The sequence below is a fragment of the Dermacentor variabilis genome, chromosome 3, assembly GCF_050947875.1.
Source record: "Dermacentor variabilis isolate Ectoservices chromosome 3, ASM5094787v1, whole genome shotgun sequence".
NCBI classification, from domain to species: Eukaryota; Metazoa; Arthropoda; class Arachnida; order Ixodida; family Ixodidae; genus Dermacentor; species Dermacentor variabilis.
In genome coordinates, this window is record NC_134570.1 from 15,947,946 (window position 1) to 15,964,963 (window position 17,018).

Consider the following 17,018-nt stretch of genomic DNA (forward strand, 5'->3'; position numbering starts at 1 on the left):
GGTCATAACTTATCATTACAGTTGAACCTTGCAATAACGAAATCGGCGGGAAACGCGAAAAAATGTTCTTTCGCAAGAATTTCGTCGTTGCGAAAAGAGACAGCACAGATAGGCAATGCATCGCAGAACAAAACTTTACCGTCATGATTCCGTTAGCCTACCTTGGCAAGCTTTGCTCGAGGATATAGAACCGCATTGCCAACAGTACAAAGTGTGCCACGTGCGTCGCCCAGCAGTGGCACTACTGCCATGGCATAGTATTCTCGGTCAATTGCTTTTGGAGATGCGATCCCTTTTGCGAGATTTTGCATAACTCGGCACCGGACGCAGAGCAACAGCACATGCAGCAGCAGTTCTCCACCGCATGCTGTTGCCCGCAGGCGCCCACACGTTCGGTGCCGAGTGCGAAAGTGATCGTATCTTGTGTACGCGAAGGCAAACGATTGAAATAACGGCCCTTTCACGCAAATCTACGTCCGGCGCCGAATCCGCACACGATGCCTGTCGGGTGGCACCAAAACCAGCGTTCTTGAAGTAAAGAATACGTATTCCCGGATGATCGCTCAATCATGGCCCGATGCGTGACACTCCATATGCCGCGACCGCCTTCTCAAGCGCCATAAACAATTCCATGTAGGTGGGACGTGGATTTCTTTGTTTTTGCTGCTTTTTTCTCACCGAGGCGCACATTATGCAGTGCACTGCCGCGGTCGGGGATATTCGACTGAAACGCGCGTCCAGTTTGCGTTTAGTTTCACCTCACGCGATTGGCCTAGGCCTCTCCAAGTCATCAGCAGTGGGCAACGCAAACTGAATGCGCGTTTCGAACAAGGATCTACGATCTCGCCTAGTAGGCGTGCAAACACCGTCGTCACATGTCGGTAGCAACGTGCGTGCCGCTCGTGGTGCCGCTTCAAATGGACGATCAACAAACAAGATGGCGATGACGTGTTTCCCGCACACTGATCGCTTCCGGCTCCCGCACAAGTGTAATGTGGTGGTATTTTACACAATTTTAGTGCAAAACAATCACATTTTAGTACATTTTGGAGCCTGCTAGCCTTACGCAATATGCTGAGTTATGTTCCGGCAAATTTCGTTGATGCGGGATTGCAGTACGGCGACATTTCGTTGCCGAAAGGTACGAAATGCCATGAATCCAATGGGCGTTCGCAGGGGATATGGAAATGTTTCATTGTCGTGAGAATTTCGTTGTTGTGGTATTTCGTTATCGCGGGTTCCGACTGTATATATGTGGTATTGTTATTAGTGGACTGTATTGTATAATGCAGCCTAGCAACATGGAAGTGAGATGAACTTTTGGGCGCAAGTTATGCATGTCTGTGTTGGTGGTGTGAAGCTTTAAGCGTTGCCTTTCATGTTGGAGTGGCTTACAGCCATGTCAGTAAAAGCAAGCATGTGAACAAGCATGTAGTAGAGCTCCCTCATAAATCAGTTCCATGTTGTCTGCATGCTGGTTGAATGCACCGTTCAATACAGTGCATGCTGCAGCCAAGTGGCATGAATCCGGTGACTACTTTCAAATGTGGGCTGGGTGACAACCATTAACAGCATTTTTTGCAGAGGAAACAAATGATATGTTGCTATACCTTATTGTAGTTCATTGCCCACTGCTTAAAAGGCTGGGACACAGCAAAAGGAAACACAGACATTGCTTTTGTCATGCCCCTTTTTGATGTTCATAACGTGCATTCTTACTGACTTGCCCAAGTGCACTTGTTGGTCATTTTATTTATTTTTATTTATTTATAGATTCTGCGATCTTTTACAAGATCTTAGCAGGGTGGGAACATTCAAGTACATCCACAAAAACATACAGTTTAAGCAATCATGTCGACGCTTGAATTCGATGAGAGCAGCATTCCGGGCAAGTTGGTAATCCATTGCTTATATGATATTGCGCGACATAAAAACGACACGGACGTGAAAGAAGACGACACACCAAGCGCAAGCTTTCAACTAAGTTTATTGTGCCACTGCGTCATTTTGTACATGGCAGGCAACGTAGATCGTGCATGCGCTTACAAGGAAATGAAGTGCGAAGTCATGTAACATGGTTACGTGTCATGTGACACCGCGTCCAAGTAACGTAATTCTTTTTCTGTGAGAGCCAGAGATGGGAAGCTAACACACGCATCACCCAATTTCGCGATCATCTGCGCTTCAGATATCTCACGGATGAGCTGCGTTCTGCCACGGGAAACAATCGTGCATTGATCCTCAAGAGGCTTGCACCCATGATCGCGACAGTGGATCGCCAAGAAACCACCTGAGCCGTTTTTTACATTGTTGCTGTGTTCGCGAAGCCGATCATTGAGGCAACGCCCAGTTTGTCCGATATATTTCTTCCCACATGAAAGCGGCAGGTTGTACACCACCCGGTGTACACACTCGACAAACTTTTTTCGGTGATGCTTTCTGCACTTATCGGAAGGGACGGCATTTGGATCAGTCCAAATGCCCGGAATGCCCGGAATGCTGCTCTCATTAAGTTCATTTCTATTTCAACGGGCCCTTTTCTAAATGTTCTTCGTGATCCCTGTGCCACTGTTTCCCTCATTGCCGCTATCGTTTGCAAAGCACGGACGCTCTCCTATTGTTTACGCAAGAAGACCACCCCTCCGAACTTGGTCTCCCTGTTCGGAGGCTTTGTTCCTTCAGCGGGACACTCCGCCAGAATCTGCAAGATCCTGCGATCCGAGTGGAACTACCAAGCGCGACTCTACAGACAGTACCTATCGGTACAACTTCAGAGCGGCGCAGGGCGCTTCACAGCTAATAGTCGGCATCACAAGTACTTTCGGTTGGCGGACCAGACAACTGAATTCCTTTGGCAGCAGCAACTACGTAGACTCCGAGAACAGCAGCCACAAAAGAACGGTCGGCCCCGCAGAACCTCGTCCATATTCCAGAGTCTGTTGCTTTGCCTGAAGAGATTCGAGAGGTCCTATCTCTCGGGCCGAAGTTTGCCGTCCAAACCAAAAGGCCCCCCAGAGAACTTCTGTCCTACGTTCGAGATGTCTCAAGGCTTGTCCCAGACCACGAGGTAGGCCGTATCGTATCGGAAGGTGTGGATGCACTTCAAAGGTGCAAGCAACCGAAGGCGAGGATTTCGGTGAATCGGGTGGCCTCTTCACTCGTGGACAGTTTGCTGTGTGTAATTCCTGCCGATTAAGAAGGCGGTTTTGCTGTGTTACCTGCTGAAGACTTTAACGCCAAGGCTCTAGAAGCCATCAGTGCCACGTTTAACTGTCATAGGGAGGTGTCGCTGGCCAAGGTAAAGGCTGTGGCAAAGCGCATGTGCAACAGACTTAATCTGCAAAAATTAACCAAGGCCTTTGAAAACAGCAAGCGAGATCATCTACAAGTTTTCTTCAGTGCCAAAACGCATAAACCCGGTGTTCCGTTACGGGTTATTGTGTCAGAAATCGACACTTGGCAAAAGCCGTTGGGGGTGTTTTTACAACAAAAGTTGGGCCTTCTGCCTGTCAGCGACCCTTTCCTCGTTAAGAGCTCAGGTACTGTGATTGATTTTTTGAAGTCACATTCTGACCGTGGTCTTCAGGCGTTTTCTATTGATGTAAAGGATCTTTATTATTCCTTGCCGCATAGAAGCGTACTGTCCTGTGTCGAGCAATGTATTGATAAGTATGGTGCTGTTTCCTTCCAGAATGAGGCTGGCATGTCTTGCAGTCAATTTTTAGAACTTTTACAGATTTATCTTAATTCCACCTTTATCACTTGGGATAACCAATGTTTTTTGCAGAAGAGCGGAGTTTGTATTGGCTCTTGCATTGCTCCCATTCTTAGTGATTTGTTTTTATCCTGTTTAGACCATGACATTTCTTTACAAGTGCAAGGCACTGCAGTTTTTAAAACATTTAGATACGTTGATGACTTTTTAATTTTCATTGACTGCTCTTCTGATGCCTTCATTCTGGAAAGCAAGAAAGCATTAGAAACGTTTCAGAAGTGCTTAGTCCCCCTTCAAACTACTCATGAGATGCCGGTAGATAGGTCTCTTCGTTTTCTTGATCTTCGCCTGAACTTTCAGGAAAGCCACACGTGTTGGTCGTATGAGCCGCGAGCCAACAAACCACTTCTGCCGTATACGTCCGCACATTCTAAGCTTGTTAAGCGGGCCATTATCAGTTTGTGTTTCAAGAATGCCCTTAGCAAGTCTTGCTGTCATGTTGTGGACGCAAGCTTAGCAGCGCAAACTTTACGGTTGTCCCTGGCTGGATATCCTAGGATGGTGCTACTGTCTGTCGCGGAACGCATCTTAAGAGAAACGCGATCCAGCACGCAGAAGTCAGTTGCCGATGCCCCTCCTGGCATACGCCCTAAAGTAAGTGTCATACCATACATGCACGGGATATCCCACAACTTGAAAAAGATTGCCCAAAGGGTGAACGTAAGAGTTGTTTTTTCTGCTCCCGACAAGCTCAGCAAGCTTTGCAGGCTGACTGATCCAAATGCCGTCCCTTCCGATAAGTGCAGAAAGCATCACCGAAAAAAGTTTGTCGAGTGTGTACACCGGGTGGTGTACAACCTGCCGCTTTCATGTGGGAAGAAATATATCGGACAAACTGGGCGTTGCCTCAATGATCGGCTTCGCGAACACAGCAACAATGTAAAAAACGGCTCAGGTGGTTTCTTGGCGATCCACTGTCGCGATCATGGGTGCAAGCCTCTTGAGGATCAATGCACGATTGTTTCCCGTGGCAGAACGCAGCTCATCCGTGAGATATCTGAAGCGCAGATGATCGCGAAATTGGGTGATGCGTGTGTTAGCTTCCCGTCTCTGGCTCTCACAGAAAAAGAATTACGTTACTTGGACGCGGCGTCACATGACACGTAACCATGTTACATGACTTCGCACTTCATTTCCTTGTAAGCGCATGCGCGATCTACGTTGCCTGCCATGTATAAAATGACGCAGTGGCACAATAAACTTAGTTGAAAGTTTGCGCTTGGTGTGTCGTCTTCTTTCACGTCCGTGTCGTTTTTATGTCGCGCAATATCATTTAAGCTTGAATTTGAAAATGGCAAAAGGACAAAATGCATGGAAAAAGGAGCAAATAAAGTATGTGCGGTTGATTCATGAGTGCAGGTGGCCTGAAAACGGGATAAAGAATTTTCTGTAACGACTTTATCAGGAAGTTTATTCCAATCAACTATTGTTCTTGTAAAATAAGAGTATTTGAAGCAGTTGTGCGGTGTTAACGGGTTTACTGCTAGGGAGTGTTTATGACGAGTAGCATAACCAGTTAAAGGTGTTAAGATGTGTGAGGTATCAATATGGTAGTGGCCATTCATTAGTTGAAAAAATAATTTTAATCGGGAGACACGATTTTGTTTTGTAATCGAAGAGAAGCCACTACGTTTAAGGAGATCTGTTATAGATGTTCAACCGTATCAATTGTAGATGAATCGGACAGCTTTCTTTTGAATTCTTTCTAATTTCTCTATATTTGTTTTTGTGTAGGGGTCCCAAATGATTATTGCATATTCTAAAGTAGGACGAACTATTGTATTATATGCCAGGAGGCGGACAGTTGGTGTGGAGAATTTAAGCGACCGTCTGAGGGTGAACAATTTGCGAAGACAATTAGCCATTACAGTGTCAGTATGAATAAAGGGAAAATGAGACATCCACCCGTTCGTAGCAATTGTTACAAAGGAAACCCATACGGGTTCCTCGAAAGAAAAGCCTCATAGTTGAAGAAAAATTCGTCCTGGTCCGGGACTCGAACCCGGGACCACCGCCTTTCCGGGGCAGCCGCTCTATCATCTGAGCTAACCAGGCGGCTAGCAGATGGCAGGGCGAAGTCGAATTTGTCGACAACACGAAGCAAAGGCAAGAGTTTGACGTAGTAGTTCCGCGGAAACCCGCAAGGTGGAGAGAAGTAATGAATAAAGGGAAAATGAGACATCCACCCGTTCGTAGCAATTGCTACAAAGGAAACCCATACGTGTTCCTCATACGGGTTCCTACGGGTTCCTAGCCGCCTGGTTAGCTCAGATGGTAGAGCGGCTGCCCCGGAAAGGCGGTGGTCCCGGGTTCGAGTCCCGGACCAGGACGAATTTTTCTTCAACTATGAGGCTTTTCTTTCGAGGAACCCATATGGGTTTCTTTTGTAGCAATTGCTACGAACGGGTGGATGTCTCATTTTCCCTTTATTCATTACTTCTCTCCACCTTGCGGGTTTCCGCGGAACTACTACGTCAAACTCTTGCCTTTGCTTTGTGTTGTCGACAAATTCGACTTCGCCCTGCCATCTGCTAGCCGCCTGGTTAGCTCAGATGGTAGAGCGGCTGCCCCGGAAAGGCCGTGGTCCCGGGTTCGAGTCCCAGACCAGCACGAATTTTTCTTCAACTATGAGGCTTTTCTTTCGAGGAACCCGTATGGGTTTCCTTTGTAGCAGTTGCTACGAACGGGTGGATGTCTCATTTTCCCTTTATTCATTACTTCTCTCCACCTTGCGGGTTTCCGCGGAACTACTACGTCAGTGTCAGTATGTATTGACCAGCAAAGATTGTGGGATATGTGTACACAGAGATATTTATAGTGAGATACTTCGGAGATATAAGTGTTCTGGGCAAAATAGTGGAAGAGAAGAGGCTTTTTTCTTAGTGTAATTCTCATAAAGACGGTTTTTTCATAGTTAATAGTCATTTGCCATTGATGGCACCATGCAACTATTTTGCCAAAGTCACTATTTAACCTGATTTGATCTTAGGGTGAGTCAATTTCATCATATAGTACACAGTCATCCGCGTAAAGTTTAATTTTTACAGATAGATTATTGCCAATGTCATTTATATAAAGCAAAAATAAAAGAGGACCCAGCACGGATCCCTGCGGAACGCCAGAGGCAACAGGTAATGTGTTGGAGGAAGTCTGGTTTATTTTAACATATTGGAAACGGTTGGTTAGGTACGCCTGTATCCATTTGAATAACTTATCATTTCTAATTATAAAACTTAATTTGTGAAGTAATTTGCTGTGGGCTACTTTGTCGAATGCTTTACTGAAATCCATGAATATAGCGTCGGTTTGTTTTCTATTATTTATTGTGTTGGCAAAATCGTGAATTATTTCTGCTAACTGAGTGGTTGTGGAAAAGCCCTGCCGAAATCCATGCTGAGCGTTTGTCAATACGCAATGCTCATCAAGGAAACCGATTACGTGCTTATAGACTATGTGTTCAAAAATTTTGCATGTTGTTGAAGTCAAGGAAATTGGTCGATAGTTTTTTATGCAATTCTTGTTTCCCGATTTGTGTAAGGGTTTGATTATTGCAGTCTTCCAGTCATCCGGAAGGATGCCATCCTGAAGCGATTTACTAAATAAAATTTCCAAGTATTTTGCACACCACTCGGCATAACGTTTTAAGAAAGTGTTTGGTATGCCATCTGGACCAGGGGATTTTTTTTCATCAATTTTTAACACTAAGTGACGTATACCATTCTCAGAAATAACAATATCGGGAATGGGAGGCAAATCCATGTAAAAAGAGGGCAGACAACCGTTATCCGTTGTGAATACACTACTGAAATGATTGTTAAAAGCAGAACATACGACCTGCTCATCGTGTACACTCTCACCGTCTATTATAAACATATCGGACAAGGAAAAAGAATGACTCATCGTCCTCCAGAACCTCCCTGGAGACGTTTTCATGAAACTAGGAAGCTGTACATTAAAGTAATTATGTTTGTCATTTATGATCATTTGTTTTAATTTATTTGATACTTCCTCAATGACTCTTTCGGAATTCGAACTAGTTTTCCAATTTTGCGGAATTTTTAAGCCGTTTAAGCCTGCGTTGCTCGTGCAACGTCTCCCGGGAAATCCAAGGATTCCGATGGGTAGCCTTCCTCGCAATTTTTGGGACAAACTGTTGCATACAGTTGAATATAATGCCTTTAAATAGAAGCCACAGATCATTCATGCTAGCTGTGTTATTTTTAAAGTCGTCCAGATGAAATGCTAGTGTATCAATTACAGATTCGTCATCTGCACAAGAAAAATTAGGTTAATATTGAATCTTGTCGTTTTTACTACGAGGGGCACATTGCAACGACAATACCACTGCTTGATGATCTGAAATGCCATTTGTGACCATACATGACATTATGTTGTATATTTCCACTCACAAAAAATAGATCAAGAACTGCATTTGAATCTTTGTGGGTTCTAGTGAAATCTTAACTACCTGTAATAAGCCAAATTAAAAGCAATATCGATCATCTCACTATCAATATTTGTGGTGGAGCGGGACGTGAATGTGCTCCAGTCGACATGTGGCAAGTTAACATCGCCGGTTAGGATTAGTTTATCTGCTTGTCCTATGTGGGTGTACATATATTCTCCTAAGCATTTCAAGTTTGCGACAGGCGAATTAGGGGGCCTGTATACGGCACCAAGAATGTATTTCACGTTGTTAATACAAAATGTGCAGAAAACACTTTCTACTCCAGAGGTGTCCGGCATTCTTAAGATTTTAAAGGAATCTTTAAAAAGAATAGCTACGCCCCCTCCTCTTCTATCGCGGTCTTTTCGCATTATTCTGTAGTTTATCGGGACAAATTCGCTATCACATATATCTTCATTTAACCATGTTTCCCTCAATACGGCAATATCGGGGTCAAGCGAGCAAAGGATGCCTTCAAGCTGTTCTACTTTGTTGACAACACTGCGGCAGTTAAGGTTTAAGATGGTGAACAGTGATTGGCAAGTGTTAGCGCGTCATTTGCTCCTTCTTTTTAGCTTACAGCGCTTGTCCTTTTCCACATCCCACACAAACATTTCACCATCAATGCTGCATTTATCGAAAGCTAGTTTAACTTTGGAGCCCTGATCACGTTCTTCTTTTGAGCTTTGCCATAATTTTTTTCTTATCTCCCGAACTTTCAAAGATGTAAATGATTGTAAAAGATTGTAAATGATTGTAGAAGATGTAAAAGATTGTAAATGAGTATAAAATCAAATTTATTCAAGATGTGTTCCCCTGTAGACTGTTGTTGTGATGGCAGTTGAAAATTAACGTGCTATATGATCGTTTGTTAAGTTTTACATTCTTGGTGTCTGCAGTTCGCTGCTTTAGGTAGAAGAAAACGCATTAACAAAAGATCCAAGTCGACATTTCCAACACTAAAGTGTGAAGCTGAGAAAAAAAGAAATGCTTGAATGTTTCTGAAACTGATTTAGTAATAGTTTTAGGCACAATCATTTTTATTTTCCCAGGTTTTCTTTTACCGGACTGCTTGATTTTTTTGGCAGGTGAGGCTGCAGTAATATGATTAAACGCGTGTTGGGGCCTCCGTTAAGCAGGATGAGAAAGGAGGGAGGGTGCACGTCACTCCGCTTGTTCCAGTTGGATCTCAAGCTTCCGTGGCTCTTTCCGTGCCTCATATCAAACTTTAGCCTTTCTGTCAGGGTTGTCGAAAAAGCAGTCCATAGTAGTGAGAAATTTTGTTTCAAAAATTGTAGCACGGCTTTTGAAGTTGCAATTTGTGGTAGCTTTTCTCTATTCAAGTGCATAGGACTTTGTCTGGACCAGCAGCAGTTCAATTTATCTGTCAAGTCGAATTAAGAGATTTCAGATTGTCAGGATTTCACTGTATTGACGCTTCAAATATATGAGGTTCTAGGGAAAAAATGCGTAAAAAAAGTTGAATGCTTTGATATATCAAGAATATTGTTACAGAACTTGTTGCTGGGCGAGTTGGTTGAGATCTAATGAATACGTTATTGCGCCAAAAGGAAATAAAGACTTAGGAGGGAGAGTAAGAAACAACAGGGGTAGAGCGCTGAACATCAACTGATTTTATTCTTACAGCAGAGCAGGGAGAATCACCAAATGCGCATGCATACATCAGTGTTGTCTAGACCAATTACAGGAAGTTTTTAACAGCTGCATCTCGTCAGACAGAAAAACAGACGTATCACTAATACAACTTGTGCCTCTCTCTTTTATGTGATATGCCTCCAAAAGTTTTCTTGCTAACATATCATCACTCCCTCCAAGTATCTTAACCTCATGCAGTAGTGGCTGGCATCTGCCTCCCAAGGAAACAGGGCAGCACAAGATTGGAAAAAGTGTGTTTAAAGAAGTCGTTAAAGTATGTGTGTTGACCTCTTCTGGCAGCCCAAGCTGCTACAAACAAGTTTAGTCAGTCAGATTCCTGAAGCAGGAATGCCTGTGGGAATTTTACAGATTTTAATGTTCACAGGTTGGTAGGTATGTAAATGCTATCTGGTACTGCCTGTTATCTTTTCCACATTCCCACCAAGTACATATTACTGAGCTTCCACTGAAATCTTCTCCGCTCCTGTTGCAGTGGCAGCATCATTGGCAGGCAGGTAATCGACCTCAAGGTGTGTGCCTGTCCTGGGAGGGATCGCAAGAATGAGGAAAAGATGGCTGCCAGAGAGATGAACAACAGCCTCTTGGGACTGGTGACGGGAGGTGCAGCACCCCATCCTGTAGCCAATCACCCTTCCCACCAACCTGTCAACACTGCACTGAGCCAGACACGACCTCAGAAGAGAGGTGAGTGATGCTCCGGCTGTCACTACATTGTAGCAGATGTTCCAAAAGTGCATGCCCAATGAAATCTGTGTCAATACCTTGGCACAGTATAGTCATCACAGCTGCTGCACTATCAAAGTCCTAATCCATTATTATACAGCAGAACCTCTGTGGTACAATCTCGTTTCGAACAACATTTGCGATCGAAAACACTAAAAATGATCTAATGCAGTTATGTTTATTTTTTACCATTTGATACATTCCCGGAGAACATAATCTTTCCTCACCAGAGCTCAGTACATCGCCAAACTGCGTTAATAGGATGCATTTTTCGGGCTCTAGATCCACTGTAAGCAAGAAAAGGCACAAGGCATGTGCATTTGACAATAGTAGCCGCCCATTGCAGTATCTTCCCACTGTACTCACCCACCCGTGTCACATGGAAACGCTGGCACTCACTCAATTTCTTATTTCGGTACCAGCAAATCTCCTCGTGGGTCATGGCACGTCACAATCATCACGCAACTACTATCACCTGAAACGTACCCCATTGTGGTAGTATTTTCATCCATATGTTCTACAGCGGGTGTGGCGTACTGCCATTGGAAGTATATCTTGCACACTTTTAATAAGCCGTAACCCAAATTCGCCACCATTCCATCTTTCCCTGCTACAGGCAGTGCGAAGTGAGCACCGTGTTTCACTCTCGCGGCATCGTATGCCAGCGTACCCCACCAGTTCGACTAGGTTTTGGTTTCCTGTCCCCGTGATTTTCGTGTTCATGATCACGAATGTTGGCACCGGGAAAGCCTACAAAACGGGATTGTATCAGTGAGCTTCTGCTGTATTCACACGACCGCTTATCAGAAAAGGGAAAGTAACAGTGCAGTATTAATGTGCCTTGCGCATTTACTCGCTCTATTTCTGGCAACAGGGTTAATGTCTGTGGCCACTGTCATCACTGGAGGCATTGCGGGAGCCCCAGCAAAGATCCGGAAAACAGAGCCGGAGTCCGAGGGGGAGTACACATTAACGGTGAGTGACCAGCAGCTGTGCAATGAGCCTGCTTTTAATGAACTCGAGTGTTATGCTGCAACCGCTCGTTAGATCCCAGTGTACCTAATAAGTGGACTGCTCAGAAAGATAAAAAGGAAAACGCCAGTCACCAGCTGAAGGCATGATGAAAATTTCGAAAAAATAAGTCAGTTATAGCAGCTTTCCTAATAACTGATAACGGTGGTTTTAAATTTATCGCATGGAGAAACGCTCCACACTATGGCTCTTGACATAGACAAGCCACAAAGCTGGAACCAAGCTGGAATCCAATCTAATCCATGACGGCTAGGGGAAATTCATTTTTCCTCTGCCATTCCCAGGTGTTTTCATCACATATGGAAACATTAGCAAAAAATATGAGGTAGAAGTGGAGAAAATAGCACTTCTTTAGTGTGCTCTCGACAAGAATTGGGTAGAAAATTGGGGCTTCAGGACATGCCATCACACTGCAGATGATGTGGCTTTTTGTTCAACGCAATGGATGCAATCCTGGTGAGACCTTAAAGCCTTTACGACCTTGATATGGTCGTAAAGAGGGGCGATGAGAGAAGAGACTTAAGGTGGCCACAGCACCATATTTCACCATGCAAAAGTAAAAGCAACAGCTGCAAGTGAAAAAGAGAAAAGAAATGGGGGAAAAAACTAGCATTTTCTTTGCTGCAGCCACCATTGTGCATTTCCAATTTTATCCACATCTAGGCCTCACTGCAATCACGCCAAAGATTGAATCATTCGAAGAACAGTCTCTGCACTTCCTGAAAAGGTGGAAGTTTGCAGTACAGCGTGGTGTACGTTATCGTGGCACATTTTCTTGCTATGTTGAGCGTGTTCTGCATTGTAAGAAAATTGCTATGAAATCTGCTACAGACATAACATTTACAAAATGTCTGACTTATTTTGTTCCAAAAAGCTACTGCATCATATGCAGTAAGAAAGAAAAACTAGAAAGTGAGCATAAAAGAAGTTTAAAACATGCAGTAACGTGAAGTGCACTTTTGTATTTCTTGCACTCAGAATGCCTCTTGGACTTTTGAACTTGGCCCTCGAAAACTAAGCACAACATCGAATGTTTCCGCTTCAGAGTTTTCGATGTTGTGGGCTAAAAAAAATGAGCCCACTCTGAAGCCTGTATGTTTTCTTTTTTTTTGTTTTTTCCTCCCAATTCTTGCGTTCTGGTTGCAGCGGCTACAACGACAGACTCTGGCGAGCAGGAAGCTTTCCATTGTTTTACAAAGAACTTCTGCTGAAAGTGTAGACAACTATGTCCATCTGGTGTGTGACACCCCCAACAAATAGAAGATAGCCTGCGATGTGCTGGCATCTACCGTATTTACTTGCATCATGATCGCACTCGCATAATGATCGCGCCCCTGAATTTTGTCGTCAAAATTAAATTTTTTTCTTTCCCATGTAATGATTGCACCCCGAACTTTGCCACAGCAATATGTCATGTGCCAAGCCTAGCTATTGATGATCACGCTTACCATCTGTCGAATGCTGTTGAATACTACATGAACGACTCTTCAAGACATACCAAGCGGAATGCACGCACCAAACATTCTTAAAGGGACACTAAAGTGAAAAATGATTTCTTCCGCATCAGTAAATTATCGTTCTACAACACCAAAAACACCACTCTTACAACGATAAGACGTTTTGTAAGCCAGAAAAAGCGCAAGAACGAAATACGGGTGGCGATGCCTACTTAAGGGGGGATGAGGGTCTTGAAAACTTTTTTCTTATTTCTTAACATATCTTTCTGAAAATCGGCATGCAGATATATCTTTGAATGCTGATCCCAAATATATATTCACATTTTATATATCTCATCTAGAAATGAAGATATTGCAAAATAATTTATCCCACATAGGTCTTTTCTTACGGGCCATTATGATAATTTCTTAATTAAAAAAACTAGTTTTAAAGAATAGCTGTCATTTCCAAGGGCCCACTGCACATCCTAAAGCTAAAGAAATTTTCAAAAAAGTCATCATATAGGTCATGAATGAATAACAAAGTAGGAAGAAAAAAACATTGTGGGAGTAATTAGCTTACATCTGACTTAATTGCTAGTCTATTGGGTTTAATGAAAAATGGAAAGCTTTAGGATGTAGCTGATGTCTTAATGAAAAAAAATGATACCTAATTCAATAAAATCAGTTGATGCAAACATTATGAAAAGTTCTCTAAGGCAAAGGCATTTGATCGAAAAAGCAAAGCTGAGAAAATTGCATTCAAAGTTTTGCTTACTCTACCACTTTTGTTTACCTATCACATGGAAAAATTTAATGCTTTAGCATGCAGCCCAGTCATTACTGAACACAATAACACCAAACTCACAGAAATCTGTTCATGTAATGATTGTGAAAACCTCTGTATTGCATTGGCACTTGACAAAAAAAAAAAAAAAAAAGCTCAGAAAGTCACTTGCTATTTTCTTTGAATCTGCCACACATTCACAAAAGTCCTGGGCAGTAGTCCTGGGTTCTGTCAGGCTTGTGCTTCTTGGCCATCCTCTTCTTCACTTTTTCAGCGTTGGTGTGACTTTTACCAGACCTGCAGAGCCTCTGTTTACCTTTTTCAAGGCTCCTACGAATGAGGTAGCTCCCAGGACTGTAACCAAGCTGTGCTGCAACAGCTCTGCTGGTTTTCTCACTGCTCTTTCTCACTGCACTTTGCGAGTTGGAGAGTGGCCATCCCACACTTCCTGAAGCTTGAGGACGCAAACAGCTTCTTTAGCACAGAGAGATCAACGATGATGTACTCTGTGCCGCGATCGTCGTCTTCACTTCCTGTGCCGATGTTCATTAGCTCGAACTCACGGGAAGTTGCGGAATTCTTCGCCAATGAAGTTTTAATGTTGTCTGCGTATTTTTTTGCGCCCCGCGCACTCCGCCTCCGTGAAAAACACCATGTTGAAGCGTTGAGCGCGCGAGCTCGGTTCAGCCGCGTCCGTCGGCACCGAAGCGGTGTGCGGAAACGCCGAAGTCGACGTTAGGCTTCGGTCAGCCGGCTCGGCCGCTTCCGACGACACGGAATCCGAAGCGACTTGCAGCGTCTCAAAAGTTGGTATTTTCGACGGGCTTAGTCCAGGCGCATCCACCGCCACTGCAGAGACTTGCGGTAACACCGAAGTTGACACCGATCGGCACTGTCCAGCCGCGTCCACCGGTGAAGCTAGCGTCGATGGGGTTTGTTCAGCCGCGTCCTCCGGCGAAGCTGTTGTTGGCGAGCTCAGTCCAGCCGCATCCACCAAGGGCACAGCAGCTTGCGGCATCACCGAAGCTGTAGTTGTCGACGATGTAGCGCTCTTCTTATTCCATGCGCGTCTCTTTTTGCTGACTGCTTTTCGCGTGCTTGCTTTCAAGCGCGCGTCTCGCGCCATCGTGACACGCGGAACAAAGACACCAGGCACGCAAAAGCAAGAAATTTGTGGTTAAAAGAAGCGACTCAATAGACAAAGTATCTACAAGAACGATAAAGAGAAAAGCAGAACGAAAAATACTAGGAAACAAAGAGGAGTGCGAAAAATGACGTGCGTGCAGGCGAAAGCAGACGACGTGAAGGAGTCGAACAACGCGGCCGCGGGGCCGCGGCAGGCGAAGCAGGCCCCGCACACTCTCAAGTTCAACAAATGGCCACAGAGGGCGAAAAGTCAATCTAGGCGCGTTTCAGCGTAAGCGCGTAAGTGTAGCTACTGTAATTTGGTCGAATACTTTAATTTGTGCTTTCTCTGCTAGGGGCGCTGAACATGCCGGATTTTTTACTTTACCCAAACCATTGACATAAACAATCGAGGTGTCTAAGGATGTTTTGTTACCTCAGACAAATAGGCAGTTGATTTTTTTAAAATTCGATTGTTGAAGCTGCTTTTTAGTCATAGCGTCAAGGTTTTTGTACTTGATTAACCACCAACAGCCGACAGCCTATTGGTATCGATGTGTTTCCTGGCCGTTGGCGTTCGAATACTACGGCGGTAAAACATTTGCGAAAGCATGCTGGTTTCGTCTGCGAGTCATTACATAGACTTGCTGTAAAGAGGTCTACTCTTGGCAAAAAATAGTGCCTCATTTTGTATTGGGCGTTGATTATCATAATGAATGCGGCGGAGGTTGAGGGAGTACGCTTGAAGATACGTTTTTATGCCGTTGATCTCCATAACACCGTAAGTACGCAAACCGATGTCGCAGAACACCCGATGCATCATTGTGTGTTCTCCGTCATCGCTTGTTTGCTGTACGCCTACTAATTCTTCATTTCTTCTTCAAGTGTTGTACCCTCCTTTTGTCCTTGTTCTCTTGTGCTTCACTTACAGTATGTCGTTCCGTCAGCTGTAATGCGCATTTGCAAAACCAATACGTTTGATAAGACGCTGTGGTTATCATAATTTTACTACACATGTATTAAGCTGGCACATATGGTTCAGATACAGATGCCTGTTTGCGAACTTGCACGACGTTGATGCGGAGATTAGGATAATTATGACACCCGTAAGGAAGAGGCAACTGACGGCCGTAAGCTGTTGCGTTCTTTCCGCCAAACTACCCGGCCTGGTAGTGCTGTAAAGATGCTGTACAAAAGTGACACGCGGTGACAGGGAAATTATTATACTTAGCAGCCGACCGTACGTTTTGTAGCTTAGGTCTTCTTTCTTGTGCGCTTGTGCTACCCTTATTAATGAGCCATTTCTTGACTATGTTCTTGCCTATGTAACCGCGTTTGTGTGGATGCGTAGACGTGTGCTCTGTGTTGTACTTGTAAAATGCAAATAAAATATTTCCAGGCTTGCTCAATCTTTGGTGTCGTGTGCGTTTATTCCAGTCGAGGCCATCGTGCCACCTGGAAACCGCATTCTGTCAGTAGCCCTACACGAAATGCAACAGCTGGAGCGCGGCGGCACAACTCGGGGTAACGACGGCGTAATAAACGAAAACCCGCTCGGGATGCCCTTAAAAGTCAGTTCATAGTGTGCCTCAACTCGATATGACTCAGCGCTACATGTATTCTGCTGTGCCTCGATCATGCTACCGCCAGTTTGGTTGCTGTGTGGCAAACGTAGCGCCTACATATATATGTAGGTGCTAAGTCTGCCACACAGCAACTAAACTGGCGGATGCACGATCGAGGCGCAGCAGCCAGAAACCCAGTAAAGCCACAGAACACCTGGTAAAGCCAACGGCCATACTGTGCAAAACCCCGTTTCCGTTTCCTGTTGTACAGCACCACCTGTGGTCACATACTTTAGTTCACAACGCCACCGTTACGCTTATTTCTGTAGCACTGTGGAAGGTACAGTTTCCCTTCTCTAAGTTTGTATAGGTGTTCTGTGGGCGAAGCATGCGTCACGGCCAATCAGAGGGCTGCCCTCGAGGAGGCGCCCGTTTCACCCAATCAGCGGCT

The 17,018-nt window shown here is 44.5% G+C and overlaps 1 protein-coding gene across 3 annotated transcripts in view; it reads left to right on the forward strand.

Annotated features, from left to right (window-relative positions):
- Positions 1–17,018, forward strand: part of LOC142575181 (uncharacterized) — a 125,355-nt gene that overhangs the window by 58,068 nt on the left and 50,269 nt on the right. For all 3 annotated transcript variants that reach the window (XM_075684282.1, XM_075684281.1, XM_075684283.1), the window contains exons 9-10: positions 10,372–10,583; positions 11,497–11,597. In XM_075684282.1, the coding sequence (XP_075540397.1) occupies positions 10,372–10,583; positions 11,497–11,597 (313 nt within the window). The remainder of the gene's footprint in view (positions 1–10,371; positions 10,584–11,496; positions 11,598–17,018) is intronic.